At 42.2% G+C, this 24,641-nt stretch overlaps 1 protein-coding gene across 1 annotated transcript; it reads right to left on the bottom strand.

Moving 5' to 3' along the window:
* Positions 1 to 288: 288 nt before the first annotated feature.
* LOC121745164 (V-type proton ATPase subunit H-like) lies at positions 289 to 4,770 on the bottom strand. Its single transcript, XM_042138964.1, has 11 exons — positions 4,624 to 4,770; positions 4,330 to 4,455; positions 3,921 to 4,023; positions 3,744 to 3,816; positions 3,355 to 3,420; positions 3,178 to 3,274; positions 1,976 to 2,137; positions 1,690 to 1,815; positions 1,359 to 1,484; positions 803 to 982; positions 289 to 719 (listed from the first exon to the last, which is right to left on the bottom strand). Exons 1-11 carry the CDS (start codon positions 4,657 to 4,659, stop codon positions 471 to 473), a joined length of 1,344 nt encoding a protein of 447 aa, XP_041994898.1. The 5' UTR covers positions 4,660 to 4,770; the 3' UTR covers positions 289 to 470.
* Positions 4,771 to 24,641: the final 19,871 nt, after the last annotated feature.

Raw genomic sequence — 24,641 nt, 5'->3', positions numbered from 1 at the left:
GAAAAGAGTGACAATTATTGTGGGATGAAGAGAGTAATTGAAAACAATAAAAAATTAAAATTAAACATAAAATCGGACACTAGTCCGGACTAATCCGGACTAAGAAATGCTGATATGGCAGACTATAATTCGACCACTAGACCGGATTTAAAATTGTAGATGCTCTAACCACAATTTGACTACTATGATAGTTGACAATGGGCCTACAAATGAAATGTATGTATAATGATCCAGACTCAAAATTCGAAAATCTCCATCTATGAAATTACTTTGAACAAAACGAAAGAATAATGTAAAATTCAGTCATCATTTTGTTGACGAAACCACCAGTATTTTTGACAAATACTGCATAATTTATTGGGTGGATGTGTGAGAAAATCCAAGAAATTGTTCACCTGTTCATAGTAACAGGGCAGCAACAGCAGCAGCACAAATAAATAAATGATATAAAAACAGGCTATTAACAATATTTATGCCTGCAAAAAGCTTGCATATTTGGCACCTAGAAATAGCCTTTGGATGCAGAGTAGGGCGTTCTTGGTAACCTCTGTGCTCCTGTGGTTCATCAGCTTCATCACACGATCCTTCGCTTTCAGGTCTGTCACAATGATACGCCCAGCAGGATGGTACTGAATGAACTGAGACAGATCGTAACAAGCAACAGCGAGTGTTCTAGGATTAGATGATGTGTCCAAGATTGTCAAAAGGATCCTAAGTACCTGCAGCACCGGATCGATCACACTGTAAGTTTTGTGCAGAAAAATGTTTATGATACTTTTCATAATATCAGATGATGTTTAACCTTGAAATCATGTTCTTCAAAGTGTGTAATGTTCTCCTTCCAGAAAATAGGATCTTTATGCATAGGAGCCCAATCAAGACGTCCGAGGATAACTTCCTGGTAATATTTATCATAAGAACTTAGCCTCTTGATGTTAACTCTCAGTCCTTCTTCCAGCTGATTCATAGCCTCTAGTAGATCCTGCAAATAAAAAGAATAACGACTTCAGCAGTGAAATATGTGATATCCCATAATGAGATTGGGGGAACTCATTCAACCAGAAAGGAGAATCAGACTAAATGCCCTAGTACTCGAAAGAAGCCCAATAAGACCCCTTACCACAAAGCACATAATCAGATTAAATATGCTTACAACTGCACAGTAGATAAGTCTCAAATTAAGCGCACATCATTAAAACAAAAAGCAACACTTATTATGAAATGATCTGTTATAGCACATAAGTCATATACTTGGAGTTATCGACTCAGAACAAATTACATTGTGCAAATTAAAGTGTATCACTATTTAGATCTTGATCTTCCTGAGTATAAAGGATCCTGTAAAAATATCCTCTTACCTCGTCACTCCATGCCTGCGCTTTTAGATTCTGGAGCAGTTGTGGAACTTCCAGGTCCACCATCTCAGCAGCAAATGATGCTTTGTTTATCAAATTCTTTAGGGTCAGGATGACTACCCTGACAACCTACATAAGTCGAGACAGACATTCTCAGAAGGACATCAAGGCTTTAGAAGCTTCTATAATGGGGCACAACAATATGTGAACTTAAGATGGCAAAACTAATGTCAAGATTAAAGGTGTAAGCAAGCATTGATATAACTAAAGTAGAAATGGGATGACATAATAAATTCAAATGAGTTACGTCATATACAAGAAAAAAAGAACTTACTTTTTCCTTGGTCGTCCCTTTAACAACATCAATTAACCGTGCCAAGGACCGAGAAGTTGCCAAATACTCAATTGCAGGCTCATAGAACGATAGGAGCCAAACACAAAGACAGGTTTCATACAAGAGCTGTTTCAAAAGTCAAAGTTATTGATTAAAAGTTAAATATCACAATTACAAGACGAAAGTCAATTTCAAAAGCATACAGCAATATGTTGAGATATAGAACCTATTTAATTTGGATATACAAAGTAGATGGTTTTGCACTTTTATCTTGAATCTAGATTACCTGGATAGATTGTTGACTGGAAGCTGGAATAACTAGAGGAATGAGAAACTTCACTCCATCTGCTTGAACAAATGAAGATCGCACTAGAGGTTCTTTAAGCAAAGTGGCAAGGCAGTTAATAGCTGTGGGGATGCCACGGCTAGGATGAGATGGTTTCTTAAGCTGTACAAATAGAAAAGTATAAGTATATTCGCTGCTAATTAGATACTGACAATGACTCCATGTTTCCTTTACCGCAAGAAAGAAAATGGCAGTATATTCCTGACAACTAAACTCTATAATATATAGGGTAGGGTTAATATCAAAACTCATTCTCATATCAAAACACATAATAGTTATGTAATGCCCTAAGTGCAGTGTATGCAATGCCCTATCAATTTGGACATAAAAATATCTCAAAACTTTGAATTCATATAACTATCTCGACATAAATTATTTTTTCCACACAATATATATCAAATTAAAGGTAACATTACAAGGATTCTAACGATATCCTAATTTCTTAGGATGATAAAATTAGATAATATTTTCATGAATATTCATATATTTCAATAATCAGTTTTATATCAACATATCAATCATAATATCTCAATATCCTGAATGTACAATGTCAATCTTTTATTGTGTCATACCCATGACACTATGTTGATAGTTATAATATATATAACATAGAAATCATGATCATATGACCTAAATTTGGTAGTTGTTATCATCATTTTAGTACTCCCTTCGTCCCAAAGTATTTGAGTAGTGTTCCTTTTTAGGTTGTCACAAGGTAATTGAGTCATTTTATTTTTTAGCAAAAACTTCATCATCTCTCTTCATCTCTTTTACTTTATTCTCTATATTACTTTACTCTCCACTTTAACCTTTAACACATCAATTTTTTAAATCCCGCCCAAAAGAAATGCCCCAACTACCTTGGGACAGAGGGAGTATTAAATAATAAAAAATGAAATACATGAAAATATTAGAGACCATTAGATACATTAAAATTTAAATAAATAACAAGTGTTACTAATGAGTGTTTTATCATTTATCATCATGCAACTGAAGTGAAGGACTATTAAAATTTCAAATTCTTATTCATGCCGTCTTGGAGAAACTTTTGTCCCAGAGGCAGACTAAGCAAGCTGACAAGAACTTAGTTTATCTAGTTATCCTAGATTAAACCAAATGAGAAAAGGCATGGAACTACAAACCTGTGCACACAACCACTCTACCAGTCCCTTTAAAACATCATCTATAGTAGTGATATCTTTCTTTGACATGGACGTGCCCTGAGAATTTGACCTCCCACTGGAATATAAAAAAGGTAGGAAGATTATACAAAAGACAAACCCCCCAGCCATATTCCAAGGGATGGGAGTGTTTCGCACCTGACTATCAAAGATAGCACCTTACAGCTTTTCTCCTGAGCAAACCAGCTTCCTTTCCAGAGTAATCTTGCAAAATCAAAAAAATCTATATTTAGATGGGGGATCGTTGTTCTACGGAGATGGAAGAACTACATCATGCAACATGCCGTTGTTGAATTTTAAAATTAATTGTACTCTGTGAACTGCTTCTGCCATACCATATAGTAACATACAGCATCAGATGATACTCTGATATTTTTTACAAATATTCCCTTATTTTATCATTTGTAAGTCTATCATGGGTGGCCTAGACTGTCGGTTGCATAGTGATAAACTTCCTCCGAAAATCCTGCATGAATAGCAATGTCTAATACAAAAATGCAAAAGGTGTAGCAAATATGGGCAATTACGTTAGGAAGGGCTCATAAGCATCCTCCTCAGCCAGTGATTTATCATGAAATAACCTTGCTCTTTTCGGGTTTGCTTCCATGCACAATAACATCACAACAAGAAGAATCAGCTACTTAAAATGATACTATATGTTAGGCAGGGAGGGTAAACATTAGCCTATGCATTTTGTCACTCACCTGAAAGCATTTCATCAAACAGAGCTAACACATACTCTACAGTTTCTTCCTTGAATATGTCACGCAAAATGCTAACAAAAACACTGACGTAGGCCGGACCATCCTGAAACAAGTGACATTTTAATCAAATCCTTCAACAGAATCCAACATTGAAACATTTTGCAACAGTAGTAAGACATCTGAATCAGAATGCAATAAAACATCAAACTGCTACCAATTACTGAAACTAAACATCAATGCAACTTATAAATTCTCTAAACAGCAAACAAGCTAGTGGTTCTAAGGTATCAGCAGAATAACATTCACAAATTGATACAATAATAAGTTTCATAAGTTTTAAAATTAAGCATGCAATGATAATTGATAAGTGACAATAATCATAATGCAGCAATAAGATTGGGAGATTTACATCATCAAGCAATTGAGCCTTGTAATTCTCAGGTTTCTTATCGTAACGCCGCAGAAGCTGAAGTCCAGTGCTTGATATAAGCTTAGTAATCATGTAAGTCTCCCATGGAATATCCCTGCTCAAAACCTTCGAAATAAAACAAACAGACTCAGTATAACAACAAAACCTTCCTAATTCCAAAATCCTACCAACAAAACCAGTCAATCCCCTCCAAATCAACAAATCACTCATTCGGATAACACTATCAGCGACTCGCTTCACATCAATTTTGTGTGCCTGCAAAATGTGGCGTACCTGTTCGGTTGTGAGGTCGCTTTGATCCGCCGGCATTGCGGAGGATGAATACTGTCAATTGATTGCAGCGATCGAAATCTAGAGAGAGGAGGAGATGAGAGAGATAGAAGAGCGTAATTAGCACAAACCAAAAATTATAACAGATCATGTTCGTGGAAAAGAAAAGGACATAATTAAAACTTAGCAGATCCGGTCGTTAGATCTCCAATAGAGATAGGCCAGTCATAGCTCTAGCCATAAACTCTATCTGCCACATCACTAAAAACTCCTTCTGTCACATCATCAGCACAGAACAAGCAACTGGACAAGCAATAGTCCAGTCATAGCCTAACCACAATAAACAAAATTATAAAAAACAAATAATTAACAATCACACAAAATACGGAATTAAATTTAATTCAGTATTAATAATAATATTAAAATTTAAAAAAGTACATTAATTAAAAAAATTACATTAATTTAAAAAAAAAACTCCTCCTCCACACACGTGCAACCCCCGCCTCCGCCTCACTCCTTGTTGTCGTCGTCGTTGTCGCCGCTATCCGGGACCCCCAAATCTGCGGCATCTGAGCCCGCGTCTGAGCCCCCCAACTGTGCCGCGGCGTCATTCAAATCGGCCTGCATACTCACGAGCATTAAGTGAAGAAAACTCTTCTCCTCAGAGCAGTTGCCGCCTTCCAGTCAGCTAAGATCTTGTACATCTGAGCCCGCGTTTGTTGACGCGCGATGAAGGCGAGCTCAACTGTCGACCTGCCAACAGGGGGGATGTCGACTGGACCTCCTGGGACCCCTGGCGAGCCCGTTGCGCCCGCATTTGTCCAACCGGGCGAGTGCGGCGAGTAAACGGGGGAGGGGACGGGAACTTATGAACACCCTCGGGGAGGTCATGGGAACCGCCGCTGCTGCCGCCGCTGTAATCACCGGTATAGTTCAGTCGCTGCTTCTTCGGCTAGCCAGCATCGACACCTGCCCGAAACTTCTCGGAGTCCATCAGCACCTCATAGCAGTTCCAGTAGGTGAACACCTTATAAAGCCCGGGCACGGGGAAGGCTTTCTCTGCTATCCTCCTACAGTCCTCGTCAGTTTGGCCACTGGTCTGCATGCGGAGGGTGTTGGTGTACAAGCCCGAAAATCGGGAGACCGCAGCCCTGATTCGGTCCCACCCCTTCCGGTACTCCTCTCCGTTGCGTGGCCTCCCCTCCGGGCAAAATGCCTTGTAGGCTGCTGCTATTTTAGCCCACAAGTTGACGATCCTCTGATTGTTCGAGGCGAGGGGATCATCTCAAACACTCACCCACGCCTTGGACAGCGCGACGTTCTCCGCATCCGTCCACCTCCTCCGTGCCGGGCTCTCGTCATCAGCCGGCTGCGACGACTCGCCGACCACCCTCTTGCCCTTGCCCTTCTTCTTCTTTGGCGCGTCCCGACCTCGCCCTACTCCCCCCATTTGAACGGGAGTGTCCTCATCCCTGAGATCTATCCCCAACTCCCCTAAGGAGAAAGTATCACACCCAGTGAACTGCATCTCCGATGGGGTCGATGTGTGCGAAGAAGCAGTCAAAAAATCAAATCTGGGGAGATAAACGTTGTCCCCCCCCCAGCGTCCCCTACATCCCCGGCTGCATCCCTGGCTGTCACCCTGGCATCATCTGCATCCCGGGTGCCCACCCCGGCATCATCTGCATCCCGGGTACCCCCTGCCCTCCCGGCATTGCCGGTCCGCCCTGCAACCCCTGCGATCCCGGCATACTACCCCCGGATGCCATCTCGGGCATCATCTGCTGCCAAGGGTACATGTTGTAGTACCCGGCCATCGGACCCCATCCACTTCCCACGGGTTGAAGGGGCTGGCAGCGGAAGCGTGCAGTCAAAACGGATCACATGAATTTGATCTATTTAGCAGATTATTTAGACAAAATCTATTCGCGTAATTATCACATGTATCATGCTCATAACTTGAATTAAAACATGCTTTAGCACATAAAATTCCTAAAACATGCTTATTACGGAATTAGCCAATTTACCTCGTTGATTCAATCAAGAATCGATGATTGCTTGCTCCGTCTCCACGTGAAGATCTTCAATACAAGACCTCGGATCTTCTGACTGGTGTCCTGGACTATACGCTGATATTTGTGTGGGAAAATCTCACCAACGTACTAGGACTCGAATAATGGAAGACATAACTCAGCTCACGGAGGGAGCACAATTTTCGAAAACTCTCTCAAGAGGGGGGGACGAAAATTTTACAAATTAATTGTTGTGCTTTCTGTCTCCTTTATTCTCCTATTTATTTAAGTCACATATTGGGCCCAGTCAGGGATCTAAGGAAGAATCTGGAACAGGCCTCACCCAATTAGCTTTTTACTAATTAAATTGAACCCACAATTTAATATAAGCTTATATTGGAATATTACGAGCAGCCACTACAGAAGTAATATTGCATTGCCTTCCAAATCCGAAATTACAAGTATTCCGGGTTTCTTTTAATTGTATTTGATTTATTTCCCGCGCTTAAGATGGAAACATCCATTAATTAATTAATGTCTGCTATAGACTTAATTAATTAACATATTTCGAATTCCAAGAGTGGACTTAGCAAGAAACTCTTATTTATTATTCATAGAGTAATCAAACTCCAACTAGCTAGGTTCCGAATAATAAAACCTCGTTTCGAGCTCCTCTTGTGGATGTTATCAAACGAGACTCTCCTCGCGCACGTTTCAACATAATAGCAATCCTAGCACCTCTAGATAATGATCACCACTACCCAATATACCTGGATCGTTGGGTTACGAAAAACCCGCACCTTTGGTAAGTCAAAGTAGTGGATACTCAATATCGTATGCTCAATGCTAACGTACATTGATTAAGAAATTAATTCTCAAGACCTCGTCTTTCAGTAGATAGCATAAAGACTCGTCTTGCTGTTAGATTCATTCAGTGCTATACCACACCAACGTCATCTTATTTCAATAAGGTTTAGAAATAATCGGACTGACATTGCAACCTTTCGCGATAGGTAGTCTAGGCCTATCTAGGTTGTGAAATTCTTATTTTTCTTTGTTTAGAACTGACCGTGTTACCTTAAATTGGACGACGCCCACAACCGGTCTACTAAAACAAAGACTTAGACTTTGTTACGTTTGCTCATACATTTAAATATGCAATAAACAACCATTAAATGTAAAACATAACAACATTATGACAAAAATAATCTGTTGCATTTATTGGAAAATAACCATTAGAATTTTACAGTATCCAATCACTCGAAAGGTGATTTCTAGTATACAAAACCCTAACACGGGTACCGTGGGAGTTTGAGACCCGCTCGTCACTGGAGTAGACTCGTTGTTGTGCTCCATTTCGCGTTGTTGCTCTTGTACAGTATTAAGATAGAGAGAAAACTCTTTAAAACAAGTGGTGCGACTAAAAATGACGTGCAAATTGCGTATATATAGTGTTTCAAAAATTAAATAAAAAAAATAAAAAATTGGCTGGCCGATCGCTCGCCGATCGGGATCCTGCAATGGCGGCCAGCCGATCGGCGAGTGCCCGGGAATCGGCGTGCGCTCGTCGTTTTTCTCGCCGATTTAGCGCTCGCCTGCTGCAATGGTTCGGCGAGCGGACAAGCCAGCGCCGAAAATCGGCTAGCCAGTCCGCTCGACGCCATTGTGGATGCTCATAGAGCATCCGGGCAATAGCTAGCCAAAAACTAAACTCTCATGTCAAGTCATCGTACCTTCCCATAGCATGATACACTTTTTATTAGCACGTATATATAGTACAGCTAAAGTTCAGTAACATAAAACTTACATAAATTGGTTATCTTCTACTAAGCTTCTTCTATTATTTAGAAACTGAAAGTTTTGGGAATTTTTGAAAATAAAAACAGAAGTAAACAACTTATGCAAATAAAATACAGAGATAAACAAATTAGATAAGGGAATTTCAAGGATGTGCTTTCACTGTTATGGTTATACAAATTTCAATTACAATACCCTAGCACAATTCATACTTTGATAGAACGAGTCACATAAGTTTTTTCCATGCAACACAAGCGTAGATTACATACACTAGGGGCGTCAATCCTAGATTTGTAACTACCTAAAGCTCCTAAGACCCTTGAAAAGTCTACACTCTCAATTAACAGTGTCGTTTTAACGGAAGCTAATTGTAGTGTCAATTAAGCTCTTCTAACTCGCCAACCTCCTCTCACGATTATGTAGCAAGTCAATAGATCATCACATAATGTCTCACTCAAACATGAAGCAGTTATCCAGCACTTAGAATATGAACAAAGTATGAACAAAATGAATATTAAATAAATAGGAATTGTATAACCAAAGTCGTTACTAACACATTCCTAGAATTCTATGAGTTTAGTTACACATGATGGATAAATCTAAACACATAGTTTGTAGAGAAATCATAAAGAACATAAGAACTAAAGCTAATAAAGCCCAAAGGTTGAATCCTTGTAGCCTTGATCATCTCTTGATTCCTTCTTCAAAACCCTTGAACAATGGAGAACTCTCAAGTATTTCTCTCTATGGAACTATGGAGCAAAAAGAAGATCTTTAATGATGAAGTGTAATAGCCGAGACTTAGATTCTCGAGAATTTCGAAATTTAATACTAGAATTTTATTAAAGAATGAAGGAGTATTTTTATTTCTTGAATAAGAGTATAAATACAAATGCCAGAATTTCAAAGCTATTAAATTACAAATGTTGACGAAAGAAAAATATTGGAAATAAGCTTTTCCTACACTATTACAACATGTGACTTCAAGTAGAAACACCGTCTTGATACAACCTAGAACTACTAATTTCGGGCCTCTTCAACAAAGGATTTCAGCCCAGAATTCTCAACAGTCATTGGGCCGAACTGGAAGGGGTGCAACCATAGGGAATAGGCCCCCGCGTGGCTGTCTAACACAAACAAGATTAGACCGAAATGAATAAGGAAAAGGGGCAGCATCACCTTATGTAGAGGGGACCGAGAACCCTGCTAAAATGAGAAAGAAACGAATACAGAAAAATACCTGCAACTCAGCCTGTAGCTGCAGATCGCTGCAAGACTGCTCACGGTCGGTTGTGCTCCATTGTACACTGCCAAGTCGAGCCAAAAGAAAGAGGGAACAACCGTTGGGCCTTACATTTCAGTCCAACAACCCTTACTCCAAATAGTACCTACCAGAATCCCACAAAAGTCCAGTGAAAATGCAGCAAGAAAAACAAAGAGAACAAAGGCTCTGCAGTAAAGCAACGACTGAGGGTACAATGGCACACTTAATTCACGAGTATGCAGCCTGCAAACTGCAGGGAGATCAACCAACATGGAGCAGCCTTAAGGCCTTTTTCCAGCCAAGCAACAAGTAGTTGCAGCTTTCAGTTGTAACACCCTCCTATAAATACCACTCCCTCGGTTCCACTTCCTCCCACCACAACATATCTGTTCAGTCACATAGCAAATTGTAAGGTGAGGGAGGATTTGAAGCTAGGAGTTGGAGCCGAGGAGCTAATCAGAAGTGTCAGGAAGCTACAGTCAGCAGCGAAGGTTAACCCAATCTTTTCGGAACTCAGTTTGAACACCATATCATCAAGTTGGAGTTTAGAGCATTTTTTTAGGCCGACATCATTCAAAATGGACAGCATGATAGGGTAAGGTGAAGTAGTGAAACCTCCACATACCCCTGCTCAGCTAGCTCAGATATTGCATAAGAAATAGAAGCTTATCGTTCACACGATGATAGAACTACCAGATACCAACGCTAGATTAGTATCTTCAGAAACTAATTAAGAATTTGTCCAAAACACAAACTCTGCTCGGTTTAAGATGTTACTAGGTCTTGAACGAACTTTTAATAGAACAAATCAAAGAAACCGGAATGAGGGGAGGAATGGAGACTTAACTCTGGCCGATGAGAACGGAGCTGCAATCGGGTAGCCGGAGCACGCGCCGACGGCCCAGAAGGAGACCGCGTGTTCAGATGTCGTACCGAGTGCACGACGATGGCTACACGACCGACCGCGGCCAGGCTCGACGGCGATACTCCCTTGCCTGCTCCGATGGCGCTGAGTCGCAGAAAGGGAGACAGTCTCGCCATAGCGAAGACGGCTGGAGAAAGTAGCAAGCCGGCGGCTCACCCTGACGACGGTGGTGGCGCGGCGTCTGAACGTGAAAAAGCGTCGCGAACCGTGAGCAACAGAGGGAGCGCGATGGTGAGGCAAGAGGCGCGACGGAGGAGCGCGACGACATCGGTCTCTGACGATGTCGCTGCTCCTTCCTAGCGATCGAGCCTCCATCTCAACCTAGAAATCGAGCTAGGGTTTGTCTCCCCCCAAATTTGGGAATTTTGTGTGAGTTGGAAGAAAAGAAAAGAGAAAGAGGGGAGAGAGAAACAGTAGGCGGATGGGAGTATATTTGGGCCTCACCAAATTATGGTGTTGGGCCTGAATTAATTAAGAAGGAGTAGTATTTTGGCCATAGTAATTTAAACTGGGCCTCAGCAGAAAAATAAAAAAAAAAGTAAGAAGAAGAGAGTTGGGCCGAAAATTAAATAGTCTGGGCCAGAAGAATTAATCCCTATCTGGGCCTAAGAATTTACTTCTTAGATTAATATTTTAGTGAGAGCCTTTTTATTAAATTAGTTTCAAGAGTATAATGGGATTAATTTCCTAAGCCACGGAAGAAAAGAAATATTAAGCCTTGTGAGGTGATATTCGAAAAAATATTTAATGCGAGCTTTATAGTCACAGAAAGTATTTTAAAATACTTAAAATAATCTGGGAATTTATTATACCCGAATAGATCGGCCAGATTCAGAATAAATTAAATCGTCGATTTAATTAAAGATTTAAGACTTCTAAATTTAGAAGGCAAGGAGTAAAATAATAAGCGCACGCTTAGGCATGCATACATGCAAGATAAATAGTTACTTAAAGCCTAATTTAAGTATATTATTTTTGTAAAGGAACGTAGTCGAACGACGAGTAATCTCAAGTCAGGGAGCGCCCGTTTGAAAGAGTTTGAGCAAACAAGGTGGGCTCTTCTTCCTTTTAAAGCGTGTTTTATGTGAAAACATGATTTATTTTGAATGAGTTGTCATGCCATGTTTTGTTTATGATTACCTATCTGTTGGCTATGCCAAACCAGTTTAATCGAATTCGGGTCCCAGTAGCAAACCCTACTCGGACTAGTGTACACATAGGGACCGTGTGCTAGCGCCAGGTTGGCCGGTCCAGTGACCGTTGGAATGTGGCCACATTCCCGGTTCACACAGATTCAATATGGTATATCATCAGAAGTTTAAATGACTGCAGTCTTTTGTGAGAAAGAAATAACAATTTTAGTGACCGGGACTTGTTTTCAGAAAAACCCCGCTTTCACTCAGCTTGGCTAACAACTGAAAGAGAAAATGTTTTCGGCATGAGCCCACTAATGTGCAGGTTGATCGATGTCAAAGCTGAGGAGGTGTTGGGACAGAAGACTAAATAAGTAGGAAGATAGCTGGTGTAGTATGTCTTCATACATATTACATCTGTCTTGGTACTCTTCCGTTGTGCAAATTTAGAACTTGTTCTAGTAAAGACAATTGTCGCATAACTACTCTGATTCAGTATGATATGTACCCTCAACACATTTCAGACAAAGTTTCCTTTAAATTAAGCATCTTATGATGAGTTGAGACAGTTTCAGTAAAATTTAGTCGCGATATAGCTACACTTTCTTTGACTAGGGAGATTTGGTCGTGACAGAGTGGTATCAGAGCACTTTTCTTTCGCTCTGACCCAAGAATCTTCCTCCTAATCCTCAATCCAAAACAATAGTACTAGGCTAGGAAGTGAATAGAATGATCAGTACAAGATCCCAACACCTCAGCTCGACACGATCAACTGCACCAGAAACAGGGGTCGACGCCCGCTCGTCCAGAAAAGAGAATTTTAAAGAAAGAAAATATTTTTCCGTTTTGAGAAGGAAAATGAAATTTTCTAGATTTTCAGAGAAAGAAAAATATTTTCACAGCCCTTTTGGGAACGAAAATGTTTATTTGAAAAGTTTGCGTGATACAACGTGATAGCTGATACTTTGTATAAGATATGCTTAATGTATCTGAGATTTATTTTCAAAGAGCTTGACAGAAATGTATAGCTATCATGTGGGCCCATATATGCGAACCTAGAGTGCTTTAGAAAAGTACCTTAGGTGAGACACATGCGACCAAGTACTAGGTGAACGAGAATTTGTTACCGCCTTCTAGGGCGATGAGACCTACTAACACCCATCAGTGTGGGTAAGCTTCTAATTCCAAGGAATTATGGAAAAGAAACGACGAACCAGAAAGTACTATTGTACTACTTATAGACAGCAATTAAAGGAAGTCCATTCCTTTGAGCACACAGATATTATACATGTATATATGTATACTAGACGATGAAGCAGAAGTTCCCAATGTCTTTATAAAGACCCAATCATAACGAAAATAGTGTACCTTCGATCTAGTTTGGGAGATACATCCCTACACGAAAAGAGATCGTACCCGGAATCTAGTAAAGTGATCTAAGCTGGCGTAACAGGCCCAAGTGGCTACGTGACCCAAAAACGATACTTATAGCGTGCTATGAAGTACGATGGAGAATGCAATGTTTTAAAAGAATCAGTGTTCTAAGTTATCGAGAACGATATGAAAGTATGACCTCAAGCTACGGTTATCCGTTTAACAGCACGAGAAACCCCATCTTGAAATGTATGGTTTCCTTGAATCCAGTTATCATGTCCGAGTTCCACAAGAACAAATAAAGAAGTGTCACATAACTAGAACCGATGATTATAATCAATAGTACTTACTTGGATTCCCAATGAAATTCCTTCTAAGAGTCCTCCCAAAGGACGGTACCCCGTCTATTCAGACTTTAGTTTGACTCGCAAGTAACATGTCAGTACTCCTTTTTCTATGCGAGATTTGACTCACTCCCAGTTCATGGACTGCAGTCCTTTAACTCATCGTTCATAAAGAGTAAAGTTTTTACTGTGTAAGCCCCGGTCATAAACCTTAAATTCTAAAGTTTTTTATATCTATGACCTTCAAAATAAGCTTATTCTTCAGACATTCTTTGAACCTATTGATTGACTCACGTTTTGCAAGTAGTACGCCACTTTCATTCTTTTCACGAAAGCGGTGACTCAGTTTCAGTTCCCAAATTTGGGATACCCTTAGGTTTCAAGCATCGTTATTTGTTATTGTCTCCTTTGGGCCACAGTATAGGGGATCCATATCCCGATTTCTTAGACTCATGCAATGAAACTTCATTCTTATGATGCTTACAGTTATGACCTCCAGAATGGTCGCGCCATTTAAATATTTCCTCAGAGAATTACATATTGTGTTGGAACTTTTGTTCACCTCCCTATTTTGAAACCCTGTTGTAGCAATATTTTCCCTACAGAGGTGAAATCATTCTATCTCGGTTCCAGTACATGTATTATTCTTAGTCTCGGAATTTTTTTTCTGCAGCTTGAAGTTAAGGCAAGCATATTGCACTTTTCCCTAACGAGCTTGGCCTAGCTGATTTTTTCTGAATAGTTCATTTCAGTGTATTTCCTTAATGAACCTATTAAATCATTGATGTGATTTTGTTATTCCATATCAAGATGCCTTTGAAGCATGACCAATGTTCCTTCATTACAATCGCCTACGTTTCTAAATTTTCGCGGTTGATCATCTTAGGCAGTGACATGTTTGAACCACTATCCTTGATGCTCAGATCCTTTCAATTTGATTGGAAAACTGTACCGTCCTATTTGGCAGCTCACTATGGAAATTTACAGTTAATTCATTTCCATTCAGTTTTCATGACCTATCTCATGATTCTTTCTAGCTCCCACCAGGGGTGAGCCTCGACTTCTATGGGTTTATCTGAAACCAGTTGAGCTACGTAGTTCTTTGAATGAGCTCAGTACTTGCCTTCAAGGTCGATTATCGATGAAAATTCATATGAGTTGAATAAGGGATGTTATTCTTGTCCAATTAGGTATTCATGAGCCCTACTCTCCTGTGTGAATAATAATCCAAGTTAAGACTATTAGATTAATCATCGAGTTATTGATACTATACAATCAGAAAAGGCATGGTCTCAGTTTCTTTCAGATACGCATGACAAATATGTCTCTATTGAGACACGTGCAGAAGATGAGGCACCAGCTAGAAGATCGCATAACCGACGGCACAAAGCGTTAAATATTTCACGTTTACGTACCGCTTGTAACAAGCTGGTAGAAGATCGAATATGATGTTATGTAGAGAAGTAACTAGCCTTGAGAAGAGAGACATCAAGGAATATACAAGGTTTAAATGACGTTCGATGACGTAAAAGACCTATACATATGTATATAACTGTTTGATCGATCGAAATGCTTATTCCGAGTAGGATAAGTAAGCCACAAGAACAAAGACTAAGTCATGGTTATGTAAGGAAAGCCATGGAGAAAATGCGAGTACATGATTGCTGGGAAGGATCAACCACAAACAAGGGCAAAAGAGTCATTTCACGAAGAGAGTCTACCCTAAAAATCAAGGGCAGGCCTCCCTATAAAAGGAAGCCACTTGGAGAGAGGAGGAGTATCATCAACATCCACACTTATTTAGAGTATCCTCTCTCGGTAGATCAGTTCCTTCAGCATTGTCCTACATTTTCTCATTTCTCGCCACAGCCATGGTCACCTGAAGTTCCATCAGTTCGCCGGAGATTCGCTTCCATCGTTCCAGCCAGTCTATTTCGTAGTCGTAGCAGTTCCATCGCCCGGAGTGGCAAAACAATCTTTATTTGCTTTCTTAGTTAATCTTCGCTTGTTTCCTTACGTGGATTTGTTGCAATTTCAGTCCCTGTTTGCTTTTGAAGTGTTTCGTTTAGATCCAGACGCCTTTTATGCAATGAAGTTGTTTTTATGCATTTCTTCGGTTCGAATCTGTTTCATCCTGCCTAGGTAGCTTAGATCTAGTTGTTGTGGTGTTTTCAAGGTGTTAAAGGCATGATTTCAATTGGAGTTGCTGGATTTGTGATTGTTAGCTAAGTTGCTGTTTAGATTCAAAATTCCGAAGTGTTCAAGTACAAGATCTGAGTTTACGTGATTCTGCCACCTTGCATGTCGTCCAGTATGTGTAGTTCTTAATTTAGCTTTGTTAATCTTCGAATTTTAGTGAGTTAATTTGTGGATCTGAATTGTGAAGTTGTTAATCTGCAAATGTTATTCATGGAATTTGAGTTTGTTTGATTTCTGCATTTTTGTTGAAGAAGTTAACATCCACATCTAAGTTTGGGACCACTTTTACCTTCTAGTTACTTTTTGTTTTTGTCCTTTGCTTTTCATGCTTGTACCCTACGGATCTGTCAGCACAGGCACCTAACTACCTTTTATTCCCTGAAATTCCGTTTAGCTTTTTATAGTAACACCCTACTTTCCACATGGCCCTGAAACACTTTGTCCCACACTCTCACGTACACAGCCACATGTCGATCACTTTCACACCACCCAATCAGTAGAGTACACCCTTTTAATTCCTGTCTAGGTAGAATCTCAACCCCAGGTTGGTAGTTAACCAACCCTTCCAGAATATCACCACAATTACCAAACGCATCATCTCTGTGGGATTCGATCCTTACCTCCACTATACCAATCAGTATAAGTGGGTTGAGGAATTTCTTTGATAGCCAGGCTCAGGCTTAGCTGGGGTTTCTACCCTGATCAGTAGGATACATCCTTACTTTACACGACACCTGTATACCTGTGAGCAAAACCACTATCTAATGGCGCCGTTGCCGGGGATGAATGGCGTTATTAACTGTTATTGTGTGTGATACTTTGGCGTATATATTGTGCATAATTCTTTTTTTTCTTTTTTATTTCAGTTTATGAGAAGCAGCTCAGCTCCTGACCATTGGAGACCGAAGATACTCCAACGAGGGACTATACTTGTGACCACTCGTTCTGGCCTGTCGACAGCCCTGTCTGACCTAGGCACGGGTAGTGACGAAGAGCAGGACACCATAGAAGGAGGAATACCAGAACCGGTGCTACAATTGGAAGGAAATCCAAGGAGGATGGCTGCCCAAGTAGATGATGATCTGGAGATCGGATCGTTGAATGCGCATACAGAAGGAGAACCGCCGCAAGCTATAGTTGTCACCCCAGGACAGACATCCTGTGATGTGAAGCCCCATGTTATCGCAATTTTACCCACGTACTGCGGAAAGAGCTATGAAGGGCCCTACGAGTTCCTTCATGAGTTCTGTAAGATTTGTAAGGCACAGAGAAGGCCAGCGGGGGTGACCGAGGATGACTACAGATTGAAGGCCTTGCCGTTCGTCCTAAAGGGGGAGGCCAACACATGGTTCACGCGCCTGCCACCCGACTCCATTGAGAATTGGGCCTATTTCAAGTCAGCCTTCTTAGGCGAATATTTTCCGTCATCAAAGACGAGTGCGCTGAAGAGAGAGATAACCAGTGTGAAGCAAGGTTACGATGAACCCTTGAGTGATTATTGGGCGAAGTATATGAGCCTTTTGGACGCATGTCCGAACCATCGTATGGCAGATATAGAGATACATCATACCTTTTATGAGGGGATGAATAAGGCAACAAAAGATCTGGCAAACTCGTCGTCAGGAGGAAGCTTCACGCAACTAAGGGTTAGTGAAACAAAAAAGGTCCTAGGGAAGCTTCTGAGCGCGAAGAAGGAGTACGACAATTCGAGAGATGGGTACAGCAGAGAACGGATTGCGAGTGCTTCGTCTACTGATCAGGAGCAGAAGATAGAGCAAAAAATAGAGCAGAAGATGGACTTGAAGATGGAAGAGCTAAAAAAGACACTCCTGAGCGCAATCGAGAAGAACACTCCACCACCTTCCCCAACTGGGAACTACGAGGCTGTGGAGCAGGGGAGTCAAGGGCCAACCTACGATCAGTCAAATGACTTCGTCAATATGGAGCAAGTTAATGCTGCAGGGTACTATAATTCTAGTGGGAATTGGATCTCGAGGAGACAACGAGACGCACCATGGAGGGACCATCCAAATTTTCAATGGGGAGATGGAAACCAAAATTAGAACCAAGGTCAAGGTCAGAACAAATAAAACCCCCACCCGAACCAGAATCCCAACTGTGGGCCCAACAAATCCCGACCACCAGTCTAACTGGCCAGGAAGGAACCAACAACCCCATAAGCAAAACCCACAGAACCAAAACTCAAACCCTGTTTATGTACCACCCCACCAGAGAAACTTCCAAAATTACCAGAATCAGCATAATCAAGGTCCCCAACACCAGCAGGACCAGAACCAGTTTCCTTATCACCAAGACCAGTACAACCCTCATGCCCAGTATAACCAATACCCACCTAACCAGAACAAGCAAAATTTCCAGAATTACTAACCCAACCAAAATCCCAGTATAACCAGCACCAAGGTCCGAATCAGTCTCAATATCCTAACAGGTCAAGGAGATTTATGGAGGATATGATGGGAGAACTGCTGGCTTCGCAGCAAGGTATCAAGGGTGAATTGCAGTCCAATAATGAGGTAGTACAAGGGATGCAGAATGCCCAGAAGGAGCATAAGGCGAACATTGATATGATGAATAGACAGTTAGCCCAGCTGGCGAGTTCGATGGGTGAATTGAAAGGCAACTCAGGGAAACTCCCGTCTACAGTCCATGTGCCTGAGAAGGCAAACGTGAGCAAGGTCACCTTGCGGTCTGGTACCGCCTATGATGGACCCCAACCGAAGAAAACCAGTGGAGAACCTAGTGGTACCAAGTTGTTGAAAGACGTCGTCTCGGAAAAAGAGCTAAACCGACTCCTACCTCAGACACAGGATCCGTTCTTTTTGGATGAAGCGCCATTGGAAAAAGATGAAACCAAAGGCATGCTGCCCAGGGAAGACCTTCCTAAAGAAACAGAACCCATGAAAGAAGCTCCAGCCCAGAATGTGCCCAAGAAAGACTCCGGAAGGGCTGAGGAAGCACCGATAGACGAGGCAAAAGGAAGAAAACCATTCCCTTACCGTTTCGTGACTAAGAGGAAGAAAGAGAACCCAGTCGATTGCCTATCGATTTTTGGGAAGCTGGATGTCACCATACCATTCCTCCAAGCCGTGAAGCTACCCACGCTTGGGAAATTTATCAAAGAATTCATAGCCGGGAAAGCCCAGGAGGATGGAAAGATCATGGTGGAAGGGATAGCGTCAGTGATTGTGCAGGAAAAGCTACAGCCCAAGAGAGCTGATCCAGGTATGTTCACTTTACCTATAACTATAGGAGATATAAAAATCGAGCATGCAATGTGTGATCTGGGAGCATCTATAAATGTTATGCCATTATCAGTCTATAACCGGTTGAAGGGAGTGAAGTTGTCAAACACTAGGGTGTTAATCCAACTTGCTGATAGGTCATGCATAAATCCCGAGGGTGTGTTTGAAAATGTGTTGGTAAGAGTACATGATTTTACTTATCCTGCTGACTTCTATGTGATCAAGAAGAGTGAGTCTGAAGCTAGGGAGTCCAGTGGTATATTGTTAGGGAGACCGTTTTTTAGAACAGCTAAGACAATCGTGGACATGGCTAAGGGGACAATTTGCATTGATTTTCATGGAGAGAAATTCACATTTGATATCAACGAGGCCATGAAAAAGCCTATCGATTCTGAAAATTTATGCTATATTGATGTAATTGACCCCTTAGTCCAAGATTTTCTTGAGACCGAATTATTACAGGAAAAACTCCAAGCTTTGGATGTGTATGGACAGGCTGATGTAGAAGCAGCTGCATGGTGTGATCTGATCAGTAGCCAAAGGTTAACTGACAAAGAGATAGAAGGAGCGAATAGGGATTTTTGTCAGAATTCAGAGTTTATTGGAGCCGCAGGGCTCAGCTACCAGCCAGAACAGAGGAACCTTCAGATGATGAGTTAGAAAAGGAGGGGGATGCTGCAAGGGGCCTTCTACCCGCAGACACACTTCCCCCACAAGTTGAATTGAAGAAACTGCCAGCAACTCTGAAGTATGCTTTCTTAGGGAGGAAAACTCATACCCAGTGATCATTAGCAGCAGCCTTACGAAAGAGCAAGAGGCGAACATACTGACTGTGCTGAGCAGGAACAAAAGAGCTATTGGATGGAGCCTTGCAGATTTGGTGGGAATAAGCCCCGATGTCTGTATGCATCACATCATGCTGGAAGAAGGAGCAAAAGCACATCGAGACTCGCAAAGGAAGATACTGAAGGAAATCTTGAAGTTGCTGTCGTTGGGAATTATCTATTCGGTGCCCGATAGCGAGTGGGTCAGCCCCATTCACATGGTTCCCAAGTAGTCAGGGATCCAAGTTGTTCAAAATGGGAGGAATGAGCTGATACCAACAAGGCTAGTCACTGGTTGGCGGATGTGCATAGACTACCGCAAACTGAACGCCGTAACCAGGAAAGACCACTTCCCCCTACCGTTCATCGATTAGATGTTGGAGCGACTGGTTGGGAAGAAGTACTTTTGTTTTTTAGATGGGTACAACGGGTATTTTCAAATCAACGTGAACCCTGAAGACCAGGATAAAACCACCTTCACCTGCCCATTTGGAACTTAAGCGTACAGACGCATGCCATTTGGTCTGTGCAACGCTCGTGGTACATTTCAGCGATGCATGATGAGCATATTTTCCGATCTGATCGAGGAGTGTATAGAGATGTCATGCATTCATCACTTGGACATAGTTCTGAAGAGATGTCAAGCAAAAAGCCTAGTCTTGAACTTTGAAAAATGCCATTTCATGGTCATAAAAGGGATCGTCCTAGAACACGTGGTGTCAGAGAGAGAAGGGATCAAGCCAAGGTGGACGTCATTTCCAAACTGCCTTTCCCTACTGACCAGAAGGAAATAAGGGGTTTTCTGGGGCATGCAGGATTTTATCGACGATTTATTTAGGACTTCGCCAAAATTGCCCAACCCCTTACCAGACTTCTTCAAAACGAGGTGGAGTTTATTTTTGATGAACAGTGCAAGGCTGCTTTCAATCTTATCAAGGAAAAACTAATATCCGCACCAATCATCCGGGCTCCTGACTGGGACCATCCATTCGAAGTGATGTGTGATGCCAGCGATTACGCGGTGGGAGCTATTCTAGGTCAGAAGATCGAGGGAAAAAGGTATGTGATCTTCTATGCATCTAAAACATTGAATCAGGCTTAAAAGAATTATGATACCACTGAGAAGGAGATGCTAGCCGTGGTGTATTTATTCGAAAAGTTTCGGCAGTACTTATTAGGATCCAAGGTCATCGTTTATACTGACCATGCGGCCATTAAGTACCTGATTGCCAAGAAAGAATCAAAACCCCGCTTGATCCGATGGGTACTCCTGCTACAAGAATTTGATTGGGAGGTGGAAGACAAGAAAAGAGGCGAGAATAAAGTAGCAGATCATTTGAGCAGAATAGTGCAAGATGTGAGCAGCGAGGAGGTACACGATCGATTTCCGGAGGAACACTTGTGTGAAGTGATTTTTGCCGTCAGAAAAATTGACTGGGAAGAAGTGATGAAGCTTACTGGCCAGAATGTAACAGCAAAGGGGAAAGGAAAAGTAGGGCAGGAGCCATGGTTTGCGGACCTAGCCAATTACCTAGTCTCAGGAGAGCTTCCAGAAGTACCAAACATTACCAAGGCTCAAAGAATGAAGATCAAAAGTGAAGCAAAATACTACTTTTGGGAAGACCCGTACCTTTGGAGAGTAGGAGCAGATCAAGTGATAAGAAGAAGCGTTCCTGACTGGGAGCAGAGGGATGTGTTGACACATTGCCACTCTTTGGCATGTGGAGGACACTTCGGTCCCAAGAAAACGACAACGAAGATTGTGGACAGTGGTTTTTAATGGCCAACTCTCAACAAGGATGCTTATGAATTCTGTAGAAGTTGTGAACGTTGCCAACTGACCGGTGGGATCTCTGCACGAGATGAAATGCCACAAGTCCCAATTATTGTTTGTGATCTGTTCGACATATGGGGGATGGACTTCATGGGTCCTTTTCCCTCGTCCTATGGGAACTTGTATATTTTGGTCGCAGTTGATTACGTCTCTAAGTGGGTAGAAGCCAAGGCCACGAGCACTTGTGAGGAGAAAGAGGTGGCCAAGTTCCTCAAGAGTAATATTTTCAGTCGATTCGGGGTACCAAGGGCCATCATATCCGATCAGGGAACCCACTTCTGTAACCGCACTATTAAAGCCTTGATGAAGAAGTACGGTGTGCACCACAGATTATCTAGCCCCTATCACCCACAAGCGAACGGTCAAGCGGAGATCTCTAACCGAGAGATAAAGAACATTCTGGAAAAACTGTCAACCCTTCTAGGAAGGACTGAAGTTTTAGGTTAGAGGAGGCTCTGTGGGCGTATCGGACAGCCTACAAAACTCCCATAGGAATGTCCCCATACCGAATCATTTTTGGGAAGATGTGCCACTTACCAGTGGGGATCGAACATCGAGCATACAGAGTAGTACAACAAGTTAATATGGATGCTAAAACCTGTGAGGAGGAAAGGAAGCTGCAGCTACAGAAGCTAGAAGAACTTAGATTGGAGTCGTTTGATTCCGCTATGTGGTACACAGAGAGAACTAAACTATGGCATGACAGAAATCTAAGGACCAAAGACCTCCATGTTGGCCAGAAAGTACTACTCTTCCAGTCGAGATTAAAGCTAATGCCTGGAAAGCTCAAATCGAAGTGGACAGGACCTTATGTCATAACCGCACTCCGTGCTAATGGAGCAGTGGAGATTTCAGGGAGTATTCCTAACTCTGAACCTTTTATCGTAAATGGACATAGGATGAAGGTGTTTAGGGTTAATAGTGATGTGGGTGTAGTGGATGAGATTCCACTACAACCACACACTAAAGTTTCATACTGACCAGTAGGATGGGAATTTGGAGTTCCACTGGGCTAAGTTTTCTTTTAGCAAAGTTCACGTGTGCTGGCCAAGTAGAATTCCAAATTACCTAAAGTAAATTGTAAATATTGTAAATACTTGATAGTTTATAGTTTAATTTCTGCATCCAATTAAAAATTAAAATCCAAAAAAATATTTTTCGGACCTTAAATATTAATTTCGAGTACGTACAGACCACAAGAATACCAATTCGTTGAAACTCCCAATTGTATTTAAGTGTCCTTTTTTTACTTTGTTTCCACTCTTGGAAAATAGGGGGAAATTGTTAAGAGAGAGTTGAAAATGATAGGGTGAAATTTGAATTTGTGTTTGGCGCAGCTTTTGCAGGAGGGATAGCGACTGGGAGGGCGCGTGTGCAGAGAAAGGACAGGCGACGTCCAATCAGAAGCCAACACTTCCAACCGTCTCCCACACGAAGCGGCGTGACCTGGAAATAGCCTATAGCCGGTTACAAACCCTCAACTGCTTCATTCCACTCTAATAAGCCAACCGTCCATTCCCTTTCCACAAAAATTCACCTATTCAAACCATGGGAAAAAAGAAAATGGCAAGAAAACAAACCAATGAGAAACCTCCTTTGAACCGCCGGGATAAAACCCCATAATTACAACCACCAACGGAGGAGCGACCACCGAACCCGCAACCACAAGAGCTGGTTCCTCAGGCTCCGGCGATGGTTTCCTTGAACGCACTAGCAGAGTTCCTCAGACTGCAGGACCCGAACAAGGATTGGGCGGCTGCGTTGGCGGGTTATAGTCAAGTCGGACGGGAATCGAGCGCAACCGGAGAAATCTTAATAGTACCTACCCCAGAAATGAATGTTCAACCCACAGTGCACCCACTGACTTCCATTGCGACTTCATCAACGATTCCACCAGAAAGGAGATCTTCCTCGACGACCGCACCTTCAGAATACTCGGAACCCTCCCCTCCTCTTGAACCAATGGAAGTTGACCCTCTGTCCGCCTATTATGACTCAGATCCAGAAGTGACCAAAGGGAAAGAAGGCGAAGAGAAGAGGAGTCGGGAGGAAGGAGCTGATTCGGAGAGAACACCGGTAGCGGAAACCGTTCCCCATAGAATGGGAAGGGAGGAGTTAGATCTGAACGAAACGACCAGGAAGCAAGTCCAGATGACTGATGAGGAGTTTGAGGCACTTTTGAACGAGGTGACCAGGATGTAAGATGGCACTGCCAAGATGGCTGAGGGTCTAGACCTCGCATCGGAGGCAGTCGGAGTGGGTGAAGAAGCTAGTACAAGGAACGACCCAGAAGGCTTTGCCTACCAGCCTGAAGACGAGGTGGAAGAGAGGCGGACCAGGAAAGAAGAGCTAAAATTAGTGACTCCCCAGCCAGAAACAGGGGAGAGTGATGCACATATCAAGAAGGGTAAGACCGCAGTACGAACGGAGGGGCCAGAGCCAGTGGCACCTCCTGTGTCAAAACCGAAGGCAATTAAGAGGAAGTTGGTGTTAAAGAGCGGTCCTAAGGCGGAACGGCCTATGCTGAAGCGAGTGTCGCAAAGATGCCTAGGGAAGTGGACATCCAGTAAGGCGAAAGCAAACACAGCAGCGGATGCAGTGGAGGTTTCGAGTGAAGAAGAAAGGACTACTCCTACAAAACCTGGGGAGAAATCCTTATCAACTACTAACCTGGAAAATGCTTCGACGACAACCGAAGTAGTCACCCCCACGCCAAGTGACCAGAGGGAGGAAACTGATAAGATGGCTGAGGGTCTGGACCTCGCATCTGAGTTAGTAGGTCACGACGAGCCAAGAGATGACAGTACCCATATCCGGGTGGAGACCCAACCTACTGCTCAGGATAAGCCTTCAACACAAACCACAGAAGTGCAACAAGAAGAAAATGAAAATGAAGATGAGGAGAGATACCGTAAGGAAAAGAAAATGAAGGGGAAAGCCCCTGTGACAACCAGGCCAAGAAGTAAGAAACAACGCACAAGTAACACCAGCATTGAGATCAGAGAGCCAGAGCAAGGAATCCCACCACACCATCAAGAGACAAGTGACAGCG

This window comes from Salvia splendens, chromosome 8 (genome assembly GCF_004379255.2).
Source record: "Salvia splendens isolate huo1 chromosome 8, SspV2, whole genome shotgun sequence".
Classification (NCBI taxonomy): domain Eukaryota; kingdom Viridiplantae; phylum Streptophyta; class Magnoliopsida; order Lamiales; family Lamiaceae; genus Salvia; species Salvia splendens.
Note: the sequence above shows the minus strand (reverse complement) of the source record. Positions and strands in the feature narration are given on the sequence as shown.